At 41.4% G+C, this 19,395-nt stretch overlaps 1 protein-coding gene across 5 annotated transcripts in view; it reads right to left on the reverse strand.

Annotated features, from left to right (window-relative positions):
* Positions 1-1,493: 1,493 nt before the first annotated feature.
* ELMO1 (engulfment and cell motility 1) overlaps positions 1,494-19,395 on the reverse strand; it is an 805,215-nt gene continuing 787,313 nt past the window's right edge. For all 5 annotated transcript variants that reach the window (XM_029589504.1, XM_029589501.1, XM_029589503.1 and 2 more), the window contains 2 exons: positions 6,148-6,225; positions 1,494-2,300 (listed from right to left, as the gene is read on the reverse strand). In XM_029589504.1, coding sequence (XP_029445364.1) covers positions 2,100-2,300; positions 6,148-6,225 — 279 coding nt within the window. In that variant the 3' untranslated portion in view covers positions 1,494-2,099. The remainder of the gene's footprint in view (positions 2,301-6,147; positions 6,226-19,395) is intronic.

The raw sequence follows: 19,395 nt of genomic DNA on the forward strand, positions 1-19,395 counted from the left end.
GACAGCCTCTGCTTGCGGCATGCCAGGGCCTGTTACATCTTCGCCGCGAACAAGGTTAGGAGGTTACAGAATATTTGATGGAAAATGCAATGGGTGCATTAGTGTTTGTTGAAAAATAGAGACTCCTGTCCAAAGCTTACTAATTATATTATATGTCTGCTGTTGCAAAAGTGGACAAATGTCACAAAAACTCATGCACGTCATCATCTAGGTCATGGTATCATCTAGTAAAATACCAGTGGACTTGTGTAAATATGTTGAAACCGTGTAATCTCTTACTTGGCTATTTACGCTGTTTCCTTATAAATACTTGCTATTTTAATTTAATCAGATTCATGTATTTAAGCATTTAATTCTATTGATGTGAGAAACAGATGGTTCAACATGTAGACTCTTAAATCAAGACTGCTTAAGTGTTGTATTTAGCTCTTTAGTTTTTTGGGAAAAGTACAGGCGAAAGATTTGCTGTTGAGCAGTGATGCCACCCATCTTTCCACCATTGATACTTCTGGGCAATTAAACTAACCCCAGATACGCTGAGCATGAGCAGAGCAAGGGCTTGCATGGTAACAGCAGCTGCCAGTTTTGACTTGCCTCAATGCATCTTGTGATCCCAAAGGTGATGTTTGTTGTCAAGCAGAATTCACAGCCATATGTACCATATATATTCCACATATGCTGCAATACAGTATGTCAAGAATCACATAGCCCACACATCAATCTCAGTTTGTGCATTCATCTGGGTTACAGCAGATGGTAGAGTTTTCTGGCCTTGGTCCTCCTGCACCTTACCCTGCATAAGCTGTGACAATGCAGTATTCAATCACCCAAGTGGCACAAAAAGCAAAAACTTCAAGAAAATCATCACAACTCAAATTTTATTCAACAGCATATTGAAGGGAATGTTATTTTTCCAGAACAAATGTTCCAAATGAAAATAATTAAAAACCTTTTTTTTTTTTTTTTTTTTAGAAAAGTACATACATTAAAGTTTTTCTGTCCTTCATTAAATATATATGTTTGGCAAAAAAAAAAAAAAAATTAAGACTTCTTTGTACAAAAAAAAAAACCCCACAAAAAACTCCTGTCTGTAAAATGTGTAATATTGTAACACTTACAATAGTGTAAACCTTGACGGCTGGTAGTTTTTATGATCTAATGGTCCTCATTAACAGGAGGAAAGTAGTAACCACCACCTTGGAAATCTACAACCATGTTCAGAGGCAGTTATTAGGCTTTAAATATTTTACAGGGAATTATATGACAACCACTGTGCTCTCAGTCACTGTTCTGGAGGGAATTAAGACCCAGGGAAGAGAGAAAGGGCAGTTTAAGACAAAAAAAATAAAATAAATGATGGCATTAGAGTGGTGTAGGTTACTCATTCCAAGGAGCTGCACTGCTCCCTCCACAACACTATTTAGGGAAACAACGGAGAAGTAAACTTTAATTTAGAGAGCAGGAACTGAAAAGAGCTAAAGGTCCGATTAGAATTTGTGGTGAGCCGGCGACCTGTGGTTTGGGTTTTTTTTTTTCCCCCCTCTTTTAAATCGTCATCGTCAGCAGTATCTCAGCAACAGCAGCAAAAGCAGCAGTGGTGCGGTAGCTGCTCCTGCGATTAGAGCTCCTTTCCAGTTAAAGCAGCGTTAGCAGCAGCGAGGTGTGCCACCCTTCTCACACAGGTGTCACCCTGGGCGGTTAAGTCTTCATTTCCAGCATTAAAAGTGAGGGGGGGGGGAAGGGGTGGGAATGCTGTCCAAGCACACTCTGTCACATCTTTGCCAAATTCCTTGCTTGTATCCATGGGTCTTGGGACTGCAGGCGACGCAGACCAGACGCTAAAGCAACGTGGCTGCTGACTGGAAGACACGTGACAAAAATATCCGCAGGAGAGATTGCAGGACATCGGGGGGGGGGGGGGGGGGCACGAAGTGTGCACGTGAAATAATAATAATAATAATAAAATAACAACAGCAACAACAACGCCACCCCGGGGGGGGGGGGGGGGGAGGAGCATGGGTGGGTGGGTGGGTGTGTGTGTTGTCACCTCTCCAGTCACACGGCATTTCCAGTTTGCACACGGGTCGCGCTTGGCAGCTTCAGTTACAGTCATAAACAAAATCGTAGTTACTGGGTTCTTTGGGGATGGGCGGAGGGGCGTCGGGGATCTGAATGTTTTCCAGGTCAAGCAGACGGAGTTTGATCTCCATGTTGAGCAGTGTATCCAAGTCATTCCGTGTCAGCTCGCTCATCATGTCCTTGCCCAGAAGGGCATTCAGTCCGTCCGTCCAGATGCAATACTGTGGAGGGGGAAAGACAGATTTGCGTTAGCCGGCATAAATAACAAGTCTGGATTCCTGCAGCGGCTATCAAACAAATACCGTGCCAATACACAGCATAATTGCAGCACTTCAGGAAACACAAGTGTAGCCACCTCTGATTGTGAAACCTCTGGTAAGCAGCTAGACAACATAAGGTGGCTATGCTAAAAGATTTAAAAAAAAAAAAAAAAGAGCTTCACATATTCACTGTGAAATAAGGAGCTATGAACATTTTTCAACTGATACTAAGAATGAGTATTATTTACATGAAAAGTGTATTGTTTCTGCTAAAGTCTTAGTGAGCGAAAGAGCTGTAGAACAATATTTATTTATTTATTTATAACTTTTTATATACCGAGGTTCAATTAACAGAATTAATTATCACTTCGGTTTATATTACAACCAGCAAACAACAACAGTGACAGTGTCTTGTCTTACACTGAACAAGGTAGAGAAACCTGGATAAACTTAACTTGGGAGAAAGCCGAGATAGAGTCTTGATTTACATTGTACAGTGTGGAGAAAAACTTGAAATAAACATCATTTGGGAGAATGCAAACCATAACCGTGGTAAGATGTATTAGTAGGGTGAACAAACCAGAAGGACAGTGATGGTTAAAGGAGGATAAGGGGATAAAAATAATGGCTTTGTTACCACTAAGTAGGACACTTAAGGGAAGGCTAGGGTCTGGATAGACAGGTGGGGCCGAGGGGGAGATGAGTGGTTGTGGGAAAGCTTGGCCAAACAACAAAGTCTTAAGTCTCTTCTTGAAGGTGATTGGACATTGTTCAAGCCTTAGGTCAGGTGGGAGCAGGTTCCAATGCTTGGGGCCCGAAGCGGACAAAGCTCTTTTTCTTAAGGAGGTTTTGATGGTAGATGCTTGAAGAGTACCTCTCTGGGCTAGTCTTAGTACATTTATGAAACCTGGAAATGTAAACAAGGAGCCTGGTTGTGATTTGGCTTGGTTGTGATTTGGCTGGTCATGGCACTTGCTTTCTTGAGGCCCCAATGTAATAAGGTGCGCTCGGCTGTGTGTATGTAGGCCCTCTCACACTTCTGATTTCATATGTGCACAGATAGGGCTGGATTTTAAAAGCCCTACGCGTGCCGGGCCTATTTCATAAAGGCCCGGCGATGCGCCTAAAGCCCTGGGACGCGTCTAAGTCCTGGGGCTTCGAAAGAGGGGTGGTAAGGGGGTGAGGCAGGGCAGGGCAGTCCAGGGGCGGGGACAGAGGCCTCCGGCACAGTGGCCATTTGCCGCTGTGTTGGAGAATCTCATGCCGGCAAGCTGCCGGCAACCGCAACTTGCGCCTGCCTGGAGCAGGCGCAAAAGGTAAGTTAAAGGAATTGGGGGGGGGGGGGGGGTGTTAGGATAGGGCTAGGGGGTGGGAGGGTTAGGCTCTTCCCATATATTCTCTTCCGTAAACGGAGTTTCATCCATTCCACTCCCTTCCATTTTCTTGTTAACTAGCGATGGTCCTTCCCTGGGGTCTTCTTTAGTGAACACCGAACTGAAGTATTCATTTAATATTTCTGCCATTTTTTCATCGCTTTCCACCCATTGATTCTTTTCACCTTTCAATTTCACTGTACCACTTTGGACTTTTCTCCTTTCACTGATATTTTTGAAAAATGTTTTGTCACCTCGCTTTACCTCTTTGGCAATCTTTTCTTCCGCTAGACTTTTGGCTTTCTTAATTTCTTTCTTCATCTCCCTCAGTTTTACCAGATATTCTTCCTTGTGATCTTCCCTTTGGGATCTTTTATATTTCTTAAATGCTGTTCTTTTATCTTTTATTTTATCAGCCACCTCCTTTGTGAACCAGATAGGTTTCATTCTTTTCTTGTTTTTCTTTACTTTTCTAACATATATATTAGTCGCTTCAGTAATTGCGCCTTTTAGTTTGGCCTACTGTTGTTCCACATCTCTTGTTTTCTCCCAGCCTTCTAGTTCTTCCTCCAGGTACTTCCCCGTTTCAATAAAGTCCGTGTTTTTGAAACTCAAAACCTGGGTCTTTGTGCAACTTCTCCATATTGTATTAGTGATATGAAACCATACCGTTTGATGATCACTGGTGCTGAGGTGGGTACCCACCCAGACAGAGACATTTTCTCCATTAGTGAGCACTAAATCTAGTATAGCTCCCTCCCTCGTAGGGATGTAGGTTAGCAGGAGCAAAGCAGTCTGAAACGTCTATGGCATATGGAACAATACCAAGACTTAACGCATGGCAGTATATAATGTAAGAAGATCCTGTGTGTGCGTTTTAAAAAAATGTTAAAAGTGTCTGAACTGCTATATGGTTCTGTGTTACAATGAGGTGTTTCAGCCTGCCTCCTGCTTTTTAATTTGCACCAGCCCCATGATTCGGCTGCAGCCCTGTGTGCTTTGCTGCAGAAGCCTCATGCTCGCTTCATGTGTCAGGCAGGGTTCAGATGCTGCATGGAGGTGATGCACTCGGATCATGGTGGGGAGAGTGGGGTGGGGGGTGGGAGGAACCTACTGGGGAGGGAGCATGACTGCAGAGTGAGCCTTAGTTGTCTTAAGAGCAGCATTAAAAACTCTATTTATTTATTTATTTATTTAACATTTTTCTATACCGAACTTCATGACAAGCTTCATATCAGGCCGGTTTACATCAAACTTGGGGGTTAACTTAACAAAAACCATATATAACTGGAAGGCCGAAGCGCAGGTACAAATAACAGGGAGAATGAACTTGGGGGCTAGGATAGCCAGGAAATATAGGACAGAAGAATCAGGAGAAAGATAACGTATGACTATACAGTGGCTGTGTCGGTCATTTAGACTATTGGGCTAAATGAAAGAACTGTTGCAATATTAGGCTTGAGGGAAGGCTTGAAGACTTTGGTCAGGAAAGAGAATTCCCCCTCCAGGGCTGAGTCAAAGAGGACTCCTGGATCGTCAGGTCAGTAGTCCCAAATAAGGGGATTAGAGGGGAAGGAGGGAACAGGGGACAAAATGGAAAAAGCTAAAATATATTCTTTCCATGGTTTCAGTTACCGTGTATTGTGAAGCACAGCTTGAACTTTCTTCCTGCTGTCATCAGGCATACAGCTACAATAGTTCAGGGAAAAACCAACAAAGCAGCTGGGTGGAGATACCTTTACAAGACTACCAGATGTTTGAAGCGTCTATGCCAGGGCCTCTCTCAGATGCAGAGTTACAGCGCCGCAAGTCACGAACAGGGAGAAGAAAGGTGGAGCTTCACTGCCACTCATCACACAGAGGGGCTAGACAAGCAAATCCGAATGCTAACAAGGCACACTATCCTAACCAAACTCTCACTTTAACATACTAATATGTAGCATGGACAGAAAAGGAATCAATTCGGGCAGATTTTAACCACGACTGTGAAAAACACTGTGGGATAAGATTTCCTGGGGCTGAATGTTAGCAAGCAACCAAGCTAATACTCTATTTCCAAGTACCATATAATAGCAGCACATAAAATATATGCTGCAGTTTTCATTACTGTTATTAACCAGCTCTAAGTACAGTTAAAGCTAAAAGCATTAGCTAACATGCAGTATATCTATTTTTATTTTGTACTGAATTTCTCCTTATTATAAAGGAAGTGACAGAGATTGAGTGCTCTGCGCATTTGAGAACTAATTTCTTTTACAAGAAAGTCATTTTCACAAAACTGTTTCCCTGTTAGACTTGCCGGTTGTTCATATTGTAAGAGCCGCCTATTAATCATCAACAAAACTAAAGCTTTCCTTGGTGCTAATTTGAGACTCCGGGGGTGCAGAATGGGGGAGTTTGAGAGGAAGCAGGTGGTGGAAACAAAAAGTACTTACTTCATGTTTGTCAGGAGCAATGAAATTCAACTGGCCATTGGAGTCGTACAATATTGAGAAAGCCAGCTCAAGTACCTCCTGAAACAATAAAATAAACAACGTTAAATAAAAAAAAACCCCAAAACAAAACAAACACCATCTTCGGAAATCTATCCCCAGTGCTGTGTCCTGAAGCAGCCTGGATTAATGGATTTTCGAGCAGATAACAATAAATTGTGGCTTAATAAGAAGCCTATATCACCTTTGGCTGCATCGGCCTTGATAGAACCAACACTGAGCTGGGGGGTGAGTGGGCCTCGTCCCATGCAGGGTTACTCTTTTTATGGTTGTTATGGGTAAGAGGGTCTCCCAACCCCCTCAGGTGTGCTGGGGCAGAGGTTCCCCAGGCTCAGACCAACTGTGCGCTACCTGTACGCCAGCCCCACTAATGGATAAGCTGTTCTTTAACAGGATGGAAACAATGCATCATTCAATAGCTCATCAGTCTTCTTTTAAGAGAACTTGATCCCCCCCCTTTCAAATCAATACCTCTCATCTGCTAGCTGCTGCCACCCCTGCTGCCCACTCATTGGCTCTCTGCTTGAGTGCCTCAGTTGGGGCAATTCCTTAGTCGCGACATTAGCATGGGAAGAGATCAAAGTATTTTATTTTCCAATGTAGTGCACGTGAGCTTGGGTAGGAAAGAAGGGAGAACTAGAAGAGAGAATGCTTTGGCAGAGCTGTTGTAGAAAATGTCTGGGGTTTTTTTTTCCTTCTGATAAAAGTAGATATTTATTGCTGCTAGGTTTCCACAGGTATCCTCCATAGTGAAGTAATGTGTGAAACGAAACTCTGCATCATAATTGCACAACTAAACACATTGCCAGAATTGGATGAACCATCAGACTTGCAACAAACTGACCAAGCCCCCTGAGAACTGGCTGCCTGACTCACAGACAATCAACTGAACATCATTAGCCACTCACACATAACTATCTATGCTTCATTTTATGGCTTCATTAATTTGAAACCAGTTTGAAACACACTCTGAGGGCCAATGCTTTCCATGGATGAAACATTTATCACATGTGATGAGATTAATTTTGTGGAGAGAGAGAGAGAGACTGACTTTTGGCCAGTTCCAGTATAGGAACTTGTACCCTCTACTGCACTGTGATTTGCAGTTCTGCTTCTTTTATAGAAAATAAACAGTACATGTCACAAAATGCATAAAGAGAGGGGTGTGAACACCCTCTCCCCCAACCCCCACCCACCAACCAAACAAAAAAAAGCCAGGACTGACCAAAGGTCTCCCTTTAAAACAGACCTCATCAAAATCTCTGCTGTAACTTCTGCTCAGTGTTCAGAAACTTTTAGAAGTAAATCATAACTCTATCAATTACAGATTACATATTTTAAAAGGCCATTGTTTTTTCTTTAGTTATTTGAAGTAGCTCTGAGGAGCAGTCATGTTGTCTCATACATAGACAACCAGATCCTCCAGTTCTTACGTAAGGTAATTTGTGAAAATGGCTAACCCCCAGGGATCCAGAAGGAGGAGTCCAAAAGCAATTACCTTAGTAGGAAAACATTTAATTGAAAGACACTGGGTATTCCCACATACCACACATATTCATAAGCTACTAAGCCTTACAAATTGGATACAAACTTCTTTTTACAGTGGAGACATTAAGGGGCGGATTTTAAAACGAGCGCGAATAGCCTACTTTTGTTTGCGCTCCAGGCGCAAACAAAAGTACGCTGGATTTTAGTAGATACGCGCGGAGCCGCGCGTATCCGCTAAAATCCTGGATCGGCGCGCGCAAGGCTATCGATTTCGTATAGCCGGCGCGCGCCGAGCCGTGCTGCCTACCCCCGTTCCCTCCAAGGCCGCTCCGAAATCGGAGCGGCCTCGGAGGGAACTTTCCTTTGCCCTCCCCTCACCTTCCCCTCCCTTCCCCTACCTAACCCACCCGCCCGGCCCTGTCTAAACCCCCCCCTTACCTTTGTCGGGGGATTTACGCCTCCCGGAGGGAGGCGTAAATCCCCGCGCGCGAGCGGGCCTCCTGCGAGCCGGGCCGCGACCTGGGGGCGGGTACGGAGGGCGCGGCCACGCCCCCGGACCGCCCCGGGCCGTAGCCACGCCCCCGTACCCGCCCCAAAACGCTGCCGACACGCCCCGAAACGCCGCGACGACCGGGCCCGCCCCCCGACACGCCCCCTCGGAGAACCCTGGGACTTACGCGAGTCCCGGGGCTCTGCGCGCGCCGGGAGGCCTATGTAAAATAGGCTTCCCGGCGAGCAGGGCTCTGAAAATCCGCCCCTAAGGTTCAAGGCTCTGGGAAATGAGGTACAAAATTTGGTGGTTATGAAAATGTTGATCCCTTTAATTTATCTTAAAAAGCTCTGTTACATCTAATGTAGTCTGGCTATAAGCTTTTGCACAGTATGGGGTAGATTTTAAAAGGTTGGCCGCAGGCGTACATGTGCGCGCACTACCCGGCGCGCGCGCACACGTTCACCCGATTTTATAACAGGCGCGTGCAAGGGGGTGCACAATTGTGCACGCCGAGCCATGCTGCCTTTCCCCATTCCCTTCCCCCTAACCTAACCTTCCCACCTCTTCCCCTAATCTTTCCCCCCCCAGCCCTACTCTAACCCCCCAAAAATTATCTTGCCTTTTGCGCCTGCCTCTGGGCAGACACAAGCTGCACGCACTGGCAGCCTGCCGGCTCGCGATCCTCCGACACAGCAGCAATGGCCGATCTGTCGGAGGCCTCTGGCCCCGCCCCCCCTTTAGTAAAGCCCTGGGACTTACTCGCGTCCTGGGGCTTTACGCGCGTTGCCGGGCCTTTTTAAAATAGGCCTGGCGTGCATAAGGCCGGTTACACGCGTAAATCCGTAACCTTTTGAAAATCCAGCCCTATATCTGTACTAAATTGGACCAAACCATTTTTGCATTAATGGATTTCCTTGGTCCTCCATAAATCTACATTGGCTTGAAGCATGATGTCACTTCATTTCCAGAAATGCAGCCACTCTGCAGTTAAAACTGTGAATACTATTCCCTTTACACCAACAAATCATGTTTCATCGCTGGCTATTTTATTCTCCTAATCAACTGTAAAATTATGACTGCTCCAGGTGAAGAGAGATTTTTATTTTAAAAAGACATAGCAATTAATGGATAGCTTCTAAACCGATATTAAAAGGATGATGTAGTTTGACTTCATTTGTGAACATTTCTGTTAATAAAAATTAATTCCAACAAGGGCTGTTTTAAGCCTCTATGAAGCCCTGGGCAAACATCAGTAGGATGAGCCTCTCCCCGCTCCTCACCATATAAAATTTGTGCACAATTTATGAACCATGGACTCAGCCAATCCTTCTTAAGACCTAAAGAAGATAGTATGGCATGTTAGTTAGCTGTCTTATTTTACCTTCTCATTCTTATTTTTTTTTTGCCATTTTATTCAAACTTGGGTGCCAAACTTGCAGACTGAAATGCAACAGTCTATAAAGCATTAAAGAAGAAGTCACCGATTCCCCGATGCAGATTTGAACTCGAAACATGGCCTGTGGTTGAGATTATGGACCATTAAATTTACAAGGAAGATTGAAAATAAAAAAGATAAGTAAATTCTAAGGACCTGACTTCAAAAAGCATTTACTTGAGTAAAATTGGGTTTTAGTCGAGTACGTAAATGCACTTTACTGGAATAAGTGGGCTTTTGAAAATTGCTACAATATTTGCCATTGAATTGTCCATAGGATTTACTCGCTTAAGTGCACTTTACTTGAGTAATTGGCTTTTGAAAATTGCTACAATAGTAGCTAACATTTATGCACGCAACTCCTTTAAAATGACCGACTAAGGGTTTTATTTGAAAATGTCAAAAAATTAAAAATTATTGGAACTGATCTTGGGCTGAGGATTATTTTAAAAAAGGTTGTATTATAGTTTGTGCTTTAATGATGGTCCACTAATCATTTACCTACTTCATAATTATTATTGTGGTATTTATTCTAAAGTAGACATACATAGGGCCTCATTTTCTAAAGTATCGCAGGCCTGCGATACTTTAGAAGATGAGGGGCGGGGAGCCGAAACGGGGGGGTGGGCCTGCGCTAGCCAGCAGCGATCGCACCGTCGCGGTGCGATTGCTGCCGGTTTCGCACCCAATAGCGCCACCATAGGAGGTGTAGCTATTGGGAGCGAAATAGGCAGCGAAAAGGCACTTACCTTTACGCTGTGCGCGCAGTCGTCGCGGAGTCGTCCCCGGTGACACCCCGACCCCTCCTTTTCCGGGGCCGACTCCGCCCCCATTTTGGTATCGCACGCGAAAAGGGACATTTCACGTGCGAAACGTTCCTTACCGCGTACGATATGTTTGGAAAATGAGGCCCATAGTGATTTAAAGTTTAGAAAATGCTATGCGCCTTATTCTAAATCAAGCTGCATATAACCCCGGATTATGTTGCCACTGTACATGATGGTACCCAACCGTGGGTGAATTTATTTAAAGGTGAGCAATAAATCCAACTAATAAACAAATACATCTTGTAAAATATCACAGCAAATCACAAGCTGAATAAAAAAGAATTAGCTATTTGGTTCAACCCATTTATTGCCTTATCCTTCACAAACATGGTAGGAAACTACTCTACATTTCTGCAAGTTGTAACTAATGGATTGTGTTCTAACAAGAATACTCCCTTTCCAATGTTTGGTGATCAAGTGATGGTTTAGAGGAATAAAGACAGACAATCTACAAGACTGAAAAATTTCACTGTTCTCTATGGGTACAAAGGGAAAGGAGGAGGAGGAGGAGGAAGTGGGGATGTCAGCTAAATTACAAGTTTTGGAAATTAACAATTCTTTGCAATCCATGAGTCAAAAGCTTGACTTAAGCCAGAGGTTCTACTATTTCACGAATACTGTACTACTTTCAAGAGTTTTAGGTATCTTGTGTACCTCCAGGGTCACAAAAATTCAAATTTCACTAAAAATGCTATATTTACATTTCAGTGTGATATTTGTGTTTGCCTTTAATTGCATTTAGCTGCTAAATAAGAAGCATGCATGTCAGATGCTGATGTTGCTGAATTCAAAAGGAATCTAGTACCAAGTGACGACAGTGAGTGAAGCTGGTAATGCAGAGGTAGCTGGAGGACACATTTCTTGCAGTGTTTTAGAGTTTTCTCCTGACAAATTGGTACCAGTTTGAAGCTTGGGGAAGAAATGGAGAAAGCTGTTACAGGAGGAAGGGGATGTCAGATAGTCCCATTTTAAGGATATCGGTAGTGGTGCGGGGAGGGAGGGGGGGGGGGCAGGGCAAGGATAAATATTACAAATGGGTACTTCTATTTCCACCTTACGTCACACAAAAGAATCCCCCAAAATAGTACAATTTGTATTCTAGGTAGGAGTGCAGATTGCTGCTGGCAAGGGATCATCACGATCAGTGAGGCTGACTGTTCCTGTGCAGTGGCAGGTGCCAATCTTTTGCAGACTGTGTGCCTCCCCCAAAAGGCTTCCAAGTAACCCCAGGGGTACATTCATCTTTGGTTGAGAACTATTGATGTAGGCAATAAAGAATTTTAGGCCTACCTACAAGTCAGGCTTCATTTATTTTATTTCTAGCCCACTACAGATAAGCATTCAAAGCGGTTTACAGTACAAACATACACAGTAAAAGGATAATACACACAAAATACAAAAAGAAACTAAAAATCAACATACTGGTACATAATTAAAATTATTATATATGTTATTTTAAACTGGCAGACAAGAGCAATCTCTGTCTTCTTTATATATTTACAGACCTCACTTGGTTGATTAGATTTTTGTAAAGCTGGCAACAAACGACAAAGGGATCTGGGTCCTTGGCAATAGAGAAATGGTTTGACCAAATTAAAAATCTCTCAGAGAATATCACATGGATGTTGATGTACCAAACAAGCACAAGCTTTGGCAAATGTCATTTTGTGCATAAAATCCCTAAATAGTGCATGTGACTTGTGATAAGATGTACTACTTACGGATTTTGTGCATGAAGCAATGTTTGCGAAAAAGTTTATTTTTGCAAACAATAACATTTTGCACAATTTGCTACCTGTAAAAATTTTACTCATATTCAAAATGAATGAGCTGCTCTGATGCAATATCATTCAAAGCACCTCCTTAATCATGAATTCTGTGACAGTTAGCTTGTGAAAAAGTCTTCATGGGCTGGTTTTCACAAACAAAGATAACTACAACTCAGTGTAGTACTAACTTGCAGGATTTCTCACAGGAGATCACCAGTTTTGCTGTGTAATATTTTTACCTGCAGGAAATTTCTTGCACAGTTCTTCTATTTGGGTAATTTACATGGGTAGAAATATACTGTGCAGCAAAATTGATTTCCTGCGAGAAATCCCGCAAGTTAGTACTTGACACTCAAGGAGAGAATTACAGTTTAAAATTTTTCATAGGCTAACTATCCATTCTCTCTGGTCATTTAAATCTGGCAGTAACTGGAATATGTCTAAAATATAATAATGAAGATGATATATTCATACACTGTTGGTGGTTGTATCCAAAAATATCTATTGTCTGGGAATGGTAATTCAGTTTCTCAGGTCTATCGCAGGAGGTAATTTAGCTAAAAATGTAATGATCTGTATTCTAGGAGTAAACAGAAAGTGCAGTGCCTGGAAAGAAATGTAAGATTGTCTTGAACAAGGCCCTTCCGATACCTAGGCACTGCATTATGATCAAACAGATGTCTTACTGCCTGATATATTAATCTACGGAAAGGTAAAGTGCAGAAGCTTCTAGTAATGGAGACAATGACAGCTAAGACTCTAGGAAATAAGGCTATTAATAATTTCCCTTTTGCCCTGCACAGCTAACACTTCAGCAAGGGCCATTGTGCTTGGCAGCTGCCTCACCCAAATTCCTCTCTGCAGATGAACAAAATGATACACAAAAAAAAGAAAAAAATCATCCACTTAAACACTTAGAAAAACCAGTATTATTGTGGAAAAAAGTGCTAAATTACTTCTCGATTGATATACTCGTATAAAAATGGTGGGCAATGGTTGTTTCAGACTTACACAATCTATGGAACCAACCAGGTTACCTTGTGTTTCAGATTGTAATCATTAACTTATCACCAACCACCTTATTTAAATATCGCAGTACCACAAAAACATGGTTATGAAATTTTTTTTTAAAGAAAAATTTTTTGCACTTAAAACTGTCAAAAGACTTTATATCAAGTTCACTAATTCATGAGTTCATTGGTCGCCACTCTGGAACTTGTTTCCAATACAGTTACTAAATCCGACATTGCACTCTATATCATTATGATAATACTGAATAATAAGTTGACTTTATATTGACACATCACGTAAAAATACTTATCTTAGTGTTCTTGACATTGGCCAAATTTCGGAACTAGTCCATCAAAAAGATCGAGAATGAAAAAATATTGTTACTGCTGTCTCGTGAAAAACACGTAGCGGAGGGCATTTAAGCGCAGCTAGTAAAATCGTGCGTGAGACAGTATTCACGCGCACATGCGCACATCGATATAAAATTGTGCGCGTATGTGTAGCAGATAACATGTGCACCTGTTATAAAATCGGCACGTCCATGTGCGCGTGCCTGCAAATGTGCGCGGCTCTTAAAATCTACCTTTTACAGTACCTTGATATACCAATGAAAAGGCATGAGCAAAAACTGAATAAATATTCTGGGGGTAATTTTATAACAGGCCACAGAAATCTATTGGATTTTTTGCGCCCAAATTTCACCAATTTTCAGTAACTTGTGCATGAAGTTCGCTTTAAAATTATCCTGGCAAAACTATGTGCACACAATTATACCTGCTACGTGCATAGTTTTGCAGGGAGAACATACAAGCCTAGAGGATAACCTTCAAAACTGCTCATGTCTGCCCATTTAAACATATATATTGGCACACACAAAGTTGTTACAGTATTTTATTACTACTGCGGAAAGGTTATAAAATACAAGTACATATGCATGCACATATGCTCAAAACCACAAGACGTGCAGTTTTTGTCTTATGTGGATAAATGCCAATTTATCAGGCTAAGTAGCGGCAATTAGCCAGGTAAGTCTGAAAAGCATTATTAGACGGATAAGTAGTGCTTTTCAGGCTTATCCAGCTAAGCAGGCCTGCTGCTATTTAACCAGATAGATCACAATATAGCCGGATAAGTGCCGCTACTTATCCAAATAAGTACAAATCTGTCCATCTAAGTATTTATTTATTTATTTATTTGCAGATTTTTATATACCGGGGAACGTAAGTAACATCACCTCGGTTTACATTAAAACAATAATTCAGCATTGCGCTTTACAATATAACATAGAAACTGAACAAATACAAAACCATGTATAACTTTGTATTAAAAGAATATAATCAGAATATAAGAGACTGTGGAAATGGAGAAGAATGGTATAAGACTCAGATCATAAATAGTAGGCTTTTTTAAATAGCCAGGTTTTAAGGTTTTGTTTAAATTTTTTGTGACAAATTTCTTGGCGAAGTTCAGAGGGCATGGAGTTCCATATTGTTGTATATTGTAGTGGGAAAGGCGCTACTTAGCCAAATAAGTTGGAAATTAGCCAGATGAGGGTGCGCAACTCACATACCCATGTATCTATTCTTCCAATTCTACAAGGATATGCATGTAGATTTTAATCGTGTTAATCTGAGGCTTTTACCCTCTGTAAGTCGGCTTTTACACGCGTAAATCGGAGCACTTTATAACATACGCACAGCAATGAAATAACCGGTTTTACTATTTAGTCTACCAGTTCATCCAGCCCATGAAGACCCTGCTGATTCTTCAGCCTGAAGTCCCCTCCACTGCACCCAGATTCTCTACCCAGTCATTTTTTCAATTTAACAATGTTTATGATCACTTACACCAGATATTGAGTACAAGCAAATATATGCAAGTAAACATGCAAGTGTGTCAAATTCGGTAAGTTTTAAAATAACAACTTATGCGCATATATGGTGGCCCTGTCCTGGAATGCCCATTTCTTACATATGCACTTACAATGCCTTGCATTTGCTTGCACATAAGCACACACATACCTATATATTGTATAATACGCTTTTATCTGATACATGCGGATTATAAAATACTAGTATAGATCGCAACGTAGCGAAATACGTGCATATATGCGGCCGCGCTGAACTGTTTGAAAGTTATCCTCATTGGACCTGATTTTCAAAAGCATTTACATGCTTAAAATTGGGTTTTAAATATATAAATGCACTTTACTTGAGTAACTGGGCTTTTGAAAATTGCTTCAATATGTGCCATTGAATTGTCCATAAGATCTACTCACGTAAGTGCACTTTGCTCGAGTAAATGTCTTTTGAAAATTGCTATGACAGTATGTTACACTGACGCGCATAACTCCTTTGAAAATTCACCTGTGCCATTATCATTAATGGGAAGATGTGCTTTATTTAAAATGGCTCGTCGGAGAGGAGAGCTTTATCTGAACCCCCGAGGCAGGAGGACTTTCTTTTCAATCAGCTGATCGCTATTTTCTGACTTAATCGGCATTTCATTCCCTGGAACTGCTCGGGAGGGGAATTCAATAGAAGGTAATTATGATGATTCATAATCTCCTCCAAAATGACACAGCCATTTGGCTTGCTCTCCGTTTCTATAAACCTACAAGGCAACTATGCTCTTCTATCAAAAATGTCCTTGGGATTCCGACACCCAAACTTCCAAGACTGGATGTAACCAGTCTGTTGCTAGCCCACGCCTGAGGAATTCTACTCCTGAAGAGATGCAAGTAAACATTTTAAAAAGGTATTAAAATCCTACTTCTTCTCCATGGCCTATACTTGAATTAACAATGTCCAGAGCATTGATCTTATGGTAGATATATATATATTTTTTTTAAATATTTATCTAAGTTTACCTATATGCATGCAAATTTTTTTTTGGTTTTTTTTTAACTGTATATTTGTGTTTGCTTGTGTAAGTTGTTTTAATTATGTTTCGTTCGCCTTTGTAGGCTGCTTCGAGCTATTGTAGTCTATGAGATACAAGATACATATATATTTTTAAAGAAAAATATATATGAAACTGAATTTTCATATCAGCACACACATTTTTCCTCCTCCCCCCCCCCCCCCCCCCACAGTAAAAGAACGTAGAAAGGAAGCAGGAACCTTTGTGCCCGTGTATCTGCCTAAGTGACTTTTCAAAGAAAAGCTATAGGAGAGGTCCTCTCTGAAAACTGACCACAAGGTATGCAATTATAACAGTGTCCGTAAACCTTGCACCTCAGCAGGCCTGTAAAAATCTTGTCTTCTTTATCCCTCCTTGTCTTTTCTCTGTTCTAGTAATCCCAAGCATGTACTTTGCATTTCTAGCTATGGATCCTGGTAGATATTTAACAGTTTTGTCTCTCTCCAATCCTGGCTTGAAATCTTCTGAAGCTATTCACCCACCAGAAGGAGCTTCCTCCTTTTCTGGGATCCCCTGCTATTATTATTGAGTTCACCTTTGTAGTGGGGCCTCTCCAACGTACTCCAGATGCCTCTGTGAGACTTTCCTTTACTGTCAAAACCATGAAGGTGTTGTGAAGTGGTATTGTTTGAAGCTATGAGAGCAGGGACAGACTTGGATGGACTCTGGATATGGAGGGAGGTCCCTTTAATTTTGGCCTGTTTCCATTCTGAGCTGAGGAATCATCATCCCCTGTCCAGAGAACCAGAGACAAATAAGGCAACATCACAGTCTCTGGGTGGTTTCTCTAATAAAATACTACCCCATAGTTACTGCACTACACCACTCCCACTATTTCCACTTCATTTAATGCTATTTAAAAAATTAATCTTAGCTTTTTTTTTTTTTTAATTTTAATAACTTTCCTACTAATTTTCCCTTATAATTGCTGGGAAAATGTGTATAATAAGAACAAGATCCAAGCTTAGGGACTGCTTTGCCTTAATGAGCAAGATTACAAAAAGATCCTATCCTTTTTGCTGAGAAGAGCGTATATACAAACAAGGAGATCTTATTTTGATTTATATTCTACCTTTTAGGCATTTCAAACTGGATTATATTCAGGTACTCTGAACATAATTAAATCCAAATCCAAATTTCATAATGCCTACTTTCCTTCTCTGGCATGAAAAGTTTCCTATGGTTAAGTTCACTGATTTGTCCAGCTCTACTGAGAAGGAACTCTCTCTTACGTGTATTTCTAAAGCACTGCACGGTTAGTAGCAGCAGGTTATGACAGCTAACCAGGGCAATTTTCAAAATGCTTGACGACATCAAAATGTGACGTAGATATTCCTCTCAGATTCCAACTGAACTGAGTCTGTTTCCCCACAAGAAATAAAAGAGGAAGTATTGTAGGCATTGAGGGCACATGAAAAGTGTGGGCCAGGAGTCACTGGGTGCTCTATTACCTGTGGAGGAAGTCTGAATGGAATTGGTTCATAAGCTATTGGGGAATGGTGAGGGGGAAGGAAAGGGCACAAAGGAGGGTTAGACAGACACAATGACTGTAAAAGGTCAGTTTTTCTTTAACAAAATAGGTTAAAAACCAGAAGCAGGTTGGGTAATGTACACAGTCACAGACAGAGCATGGTACTTGTGGAAACTGCCCACCCGAAACATTGGTAACCTGAGGTATGAGATGCCTGAATTCATATCTTCCACGTCATACTAACTAACCTAGCCCAGATGTTTTTGGTTTTTTTTTTAAACTGCAATGAAATGTGGTTAATTTAAGCTGAAAAGAGTGCTTTTTCTATATTTATTTGCCCAGGCACAAGGAATAAGTTAGAAAAAGAACAGACCCGTGCAGAGGGGATACTTTAGATGTTCAAAGTTTTTATTTTGTTGGCTTGTGACTGCAAGGGTGCTACTCTTCCAAACGAGCTAAGCTAGACACACAGCAGCAAGCGCTGTAAAATGAATATAGCACACTTTCAAATGATCCAGGCAAACAGAGCCTTGCAAAGAAGCAGCAGCTCAAGCTGATGGCCCAGGCTGCGTGTCTATGCACACATTTCGCAGACACACGATGACTCGTCACTTTCTCTAGTTTCTAGTTTTGAAATCCAGCTCTGCACATCTGGATGTTACTCAGAGACATGGTTTTATTCAACTCCTCCCTTGTTCTTCTTCCCTACTGCCCCATTTGACTTGATCTCCTGCGTGAAATATGAAAACGCAGTATCTCCAGGGTAACGAGACAAGAAGGTCACCTTTGCCGTTACTGTCTCTTGTCTATTAGGAAAACTATTACTGTTATCTATTTAGATTTGGTCCAGTAAAGGAGAAGCCTCACTGATTATGATAGCAGTGCTATCTAGATTACATAAAATACTGGCTTGCTTGATTCTTTACTGAACTGTGCCAACTTTTGGTTTTATTCCTAGATTTCCTTCCTTTATTCTCCTAATGCATTTTTATTTATTGATTTCAAAAGTTTCTTATCCACCCTTCCAAAGTTCAGGGCAGGGAACAATTAAAAACATCCATAACAATTCAAAAATAATACAAACAAAGTACAAATAAACAGCCAGCAATATCGTGAAAAAAGGTCTCAGACAGTTGCACCGTGTGCCTTCTGAAATAAGAAAGTCTTAAGGGCTTTCTTGAAAAACTCTCTTATATTCTTATACTTTAAGAAAATAAAAAAGGAGTGCACCTGTTATTATGAGCAAGCCCATTGCTTTAAAAAAAATCTCCTTAAGTACCTATATATCATCAAATTCATTACATACTTAAAAGTAGCTATAGACTGGAATCTAGGAAGGTAAATAAGGAGGAGTGGAGGAGTAGCCTAGTGGTTACAGCAGTGGGCTATGAACCAGACCAGGGTTCGCGTCCTGCTGGGCAAGTCACTTCATCCCCCATTGCCTCAGGTACAAACTTAGACTGTACGCCCTCTGGGGATAGGGAAATACCTACAGTACCTGAATGTAATCCACTTTGAAGTGCTGTGCAAAAAGTGGAATATAAATCTAAATAAATAAATATAAGGCATATGGTAAAGAAGGAAGGGGATATTGGAAAGAGCCAAGAAATAGGCAATCTGATATTTTTAAATCTAGCTAATGCTGCTTTTTGAAGGAAAGGAAAGTGGAAAAAGCAAAACCCAATTTTAAGAGGTCTCTGATCTGTACCTAGACCTTTCATGATCCATGCCTCTGTATCTCAGATAATGGAAACACCAACATTTACTGTTTACAA

The sequence above is a fragment of the Rhinatrema bivittatum genome, chromosome 2, assembly GCF_901001135.1.
Source record: "Rhinatrema bivittatum chromosome 2, aRhiBiv1.1, whole genome shotgun sequence".
NCBI lineage: Eukaryota > Metazoa > Chordata > Amphibia > Gymnophiona > Rhinatrematidae > Rhinatrema > Rhinatrema bivittatum.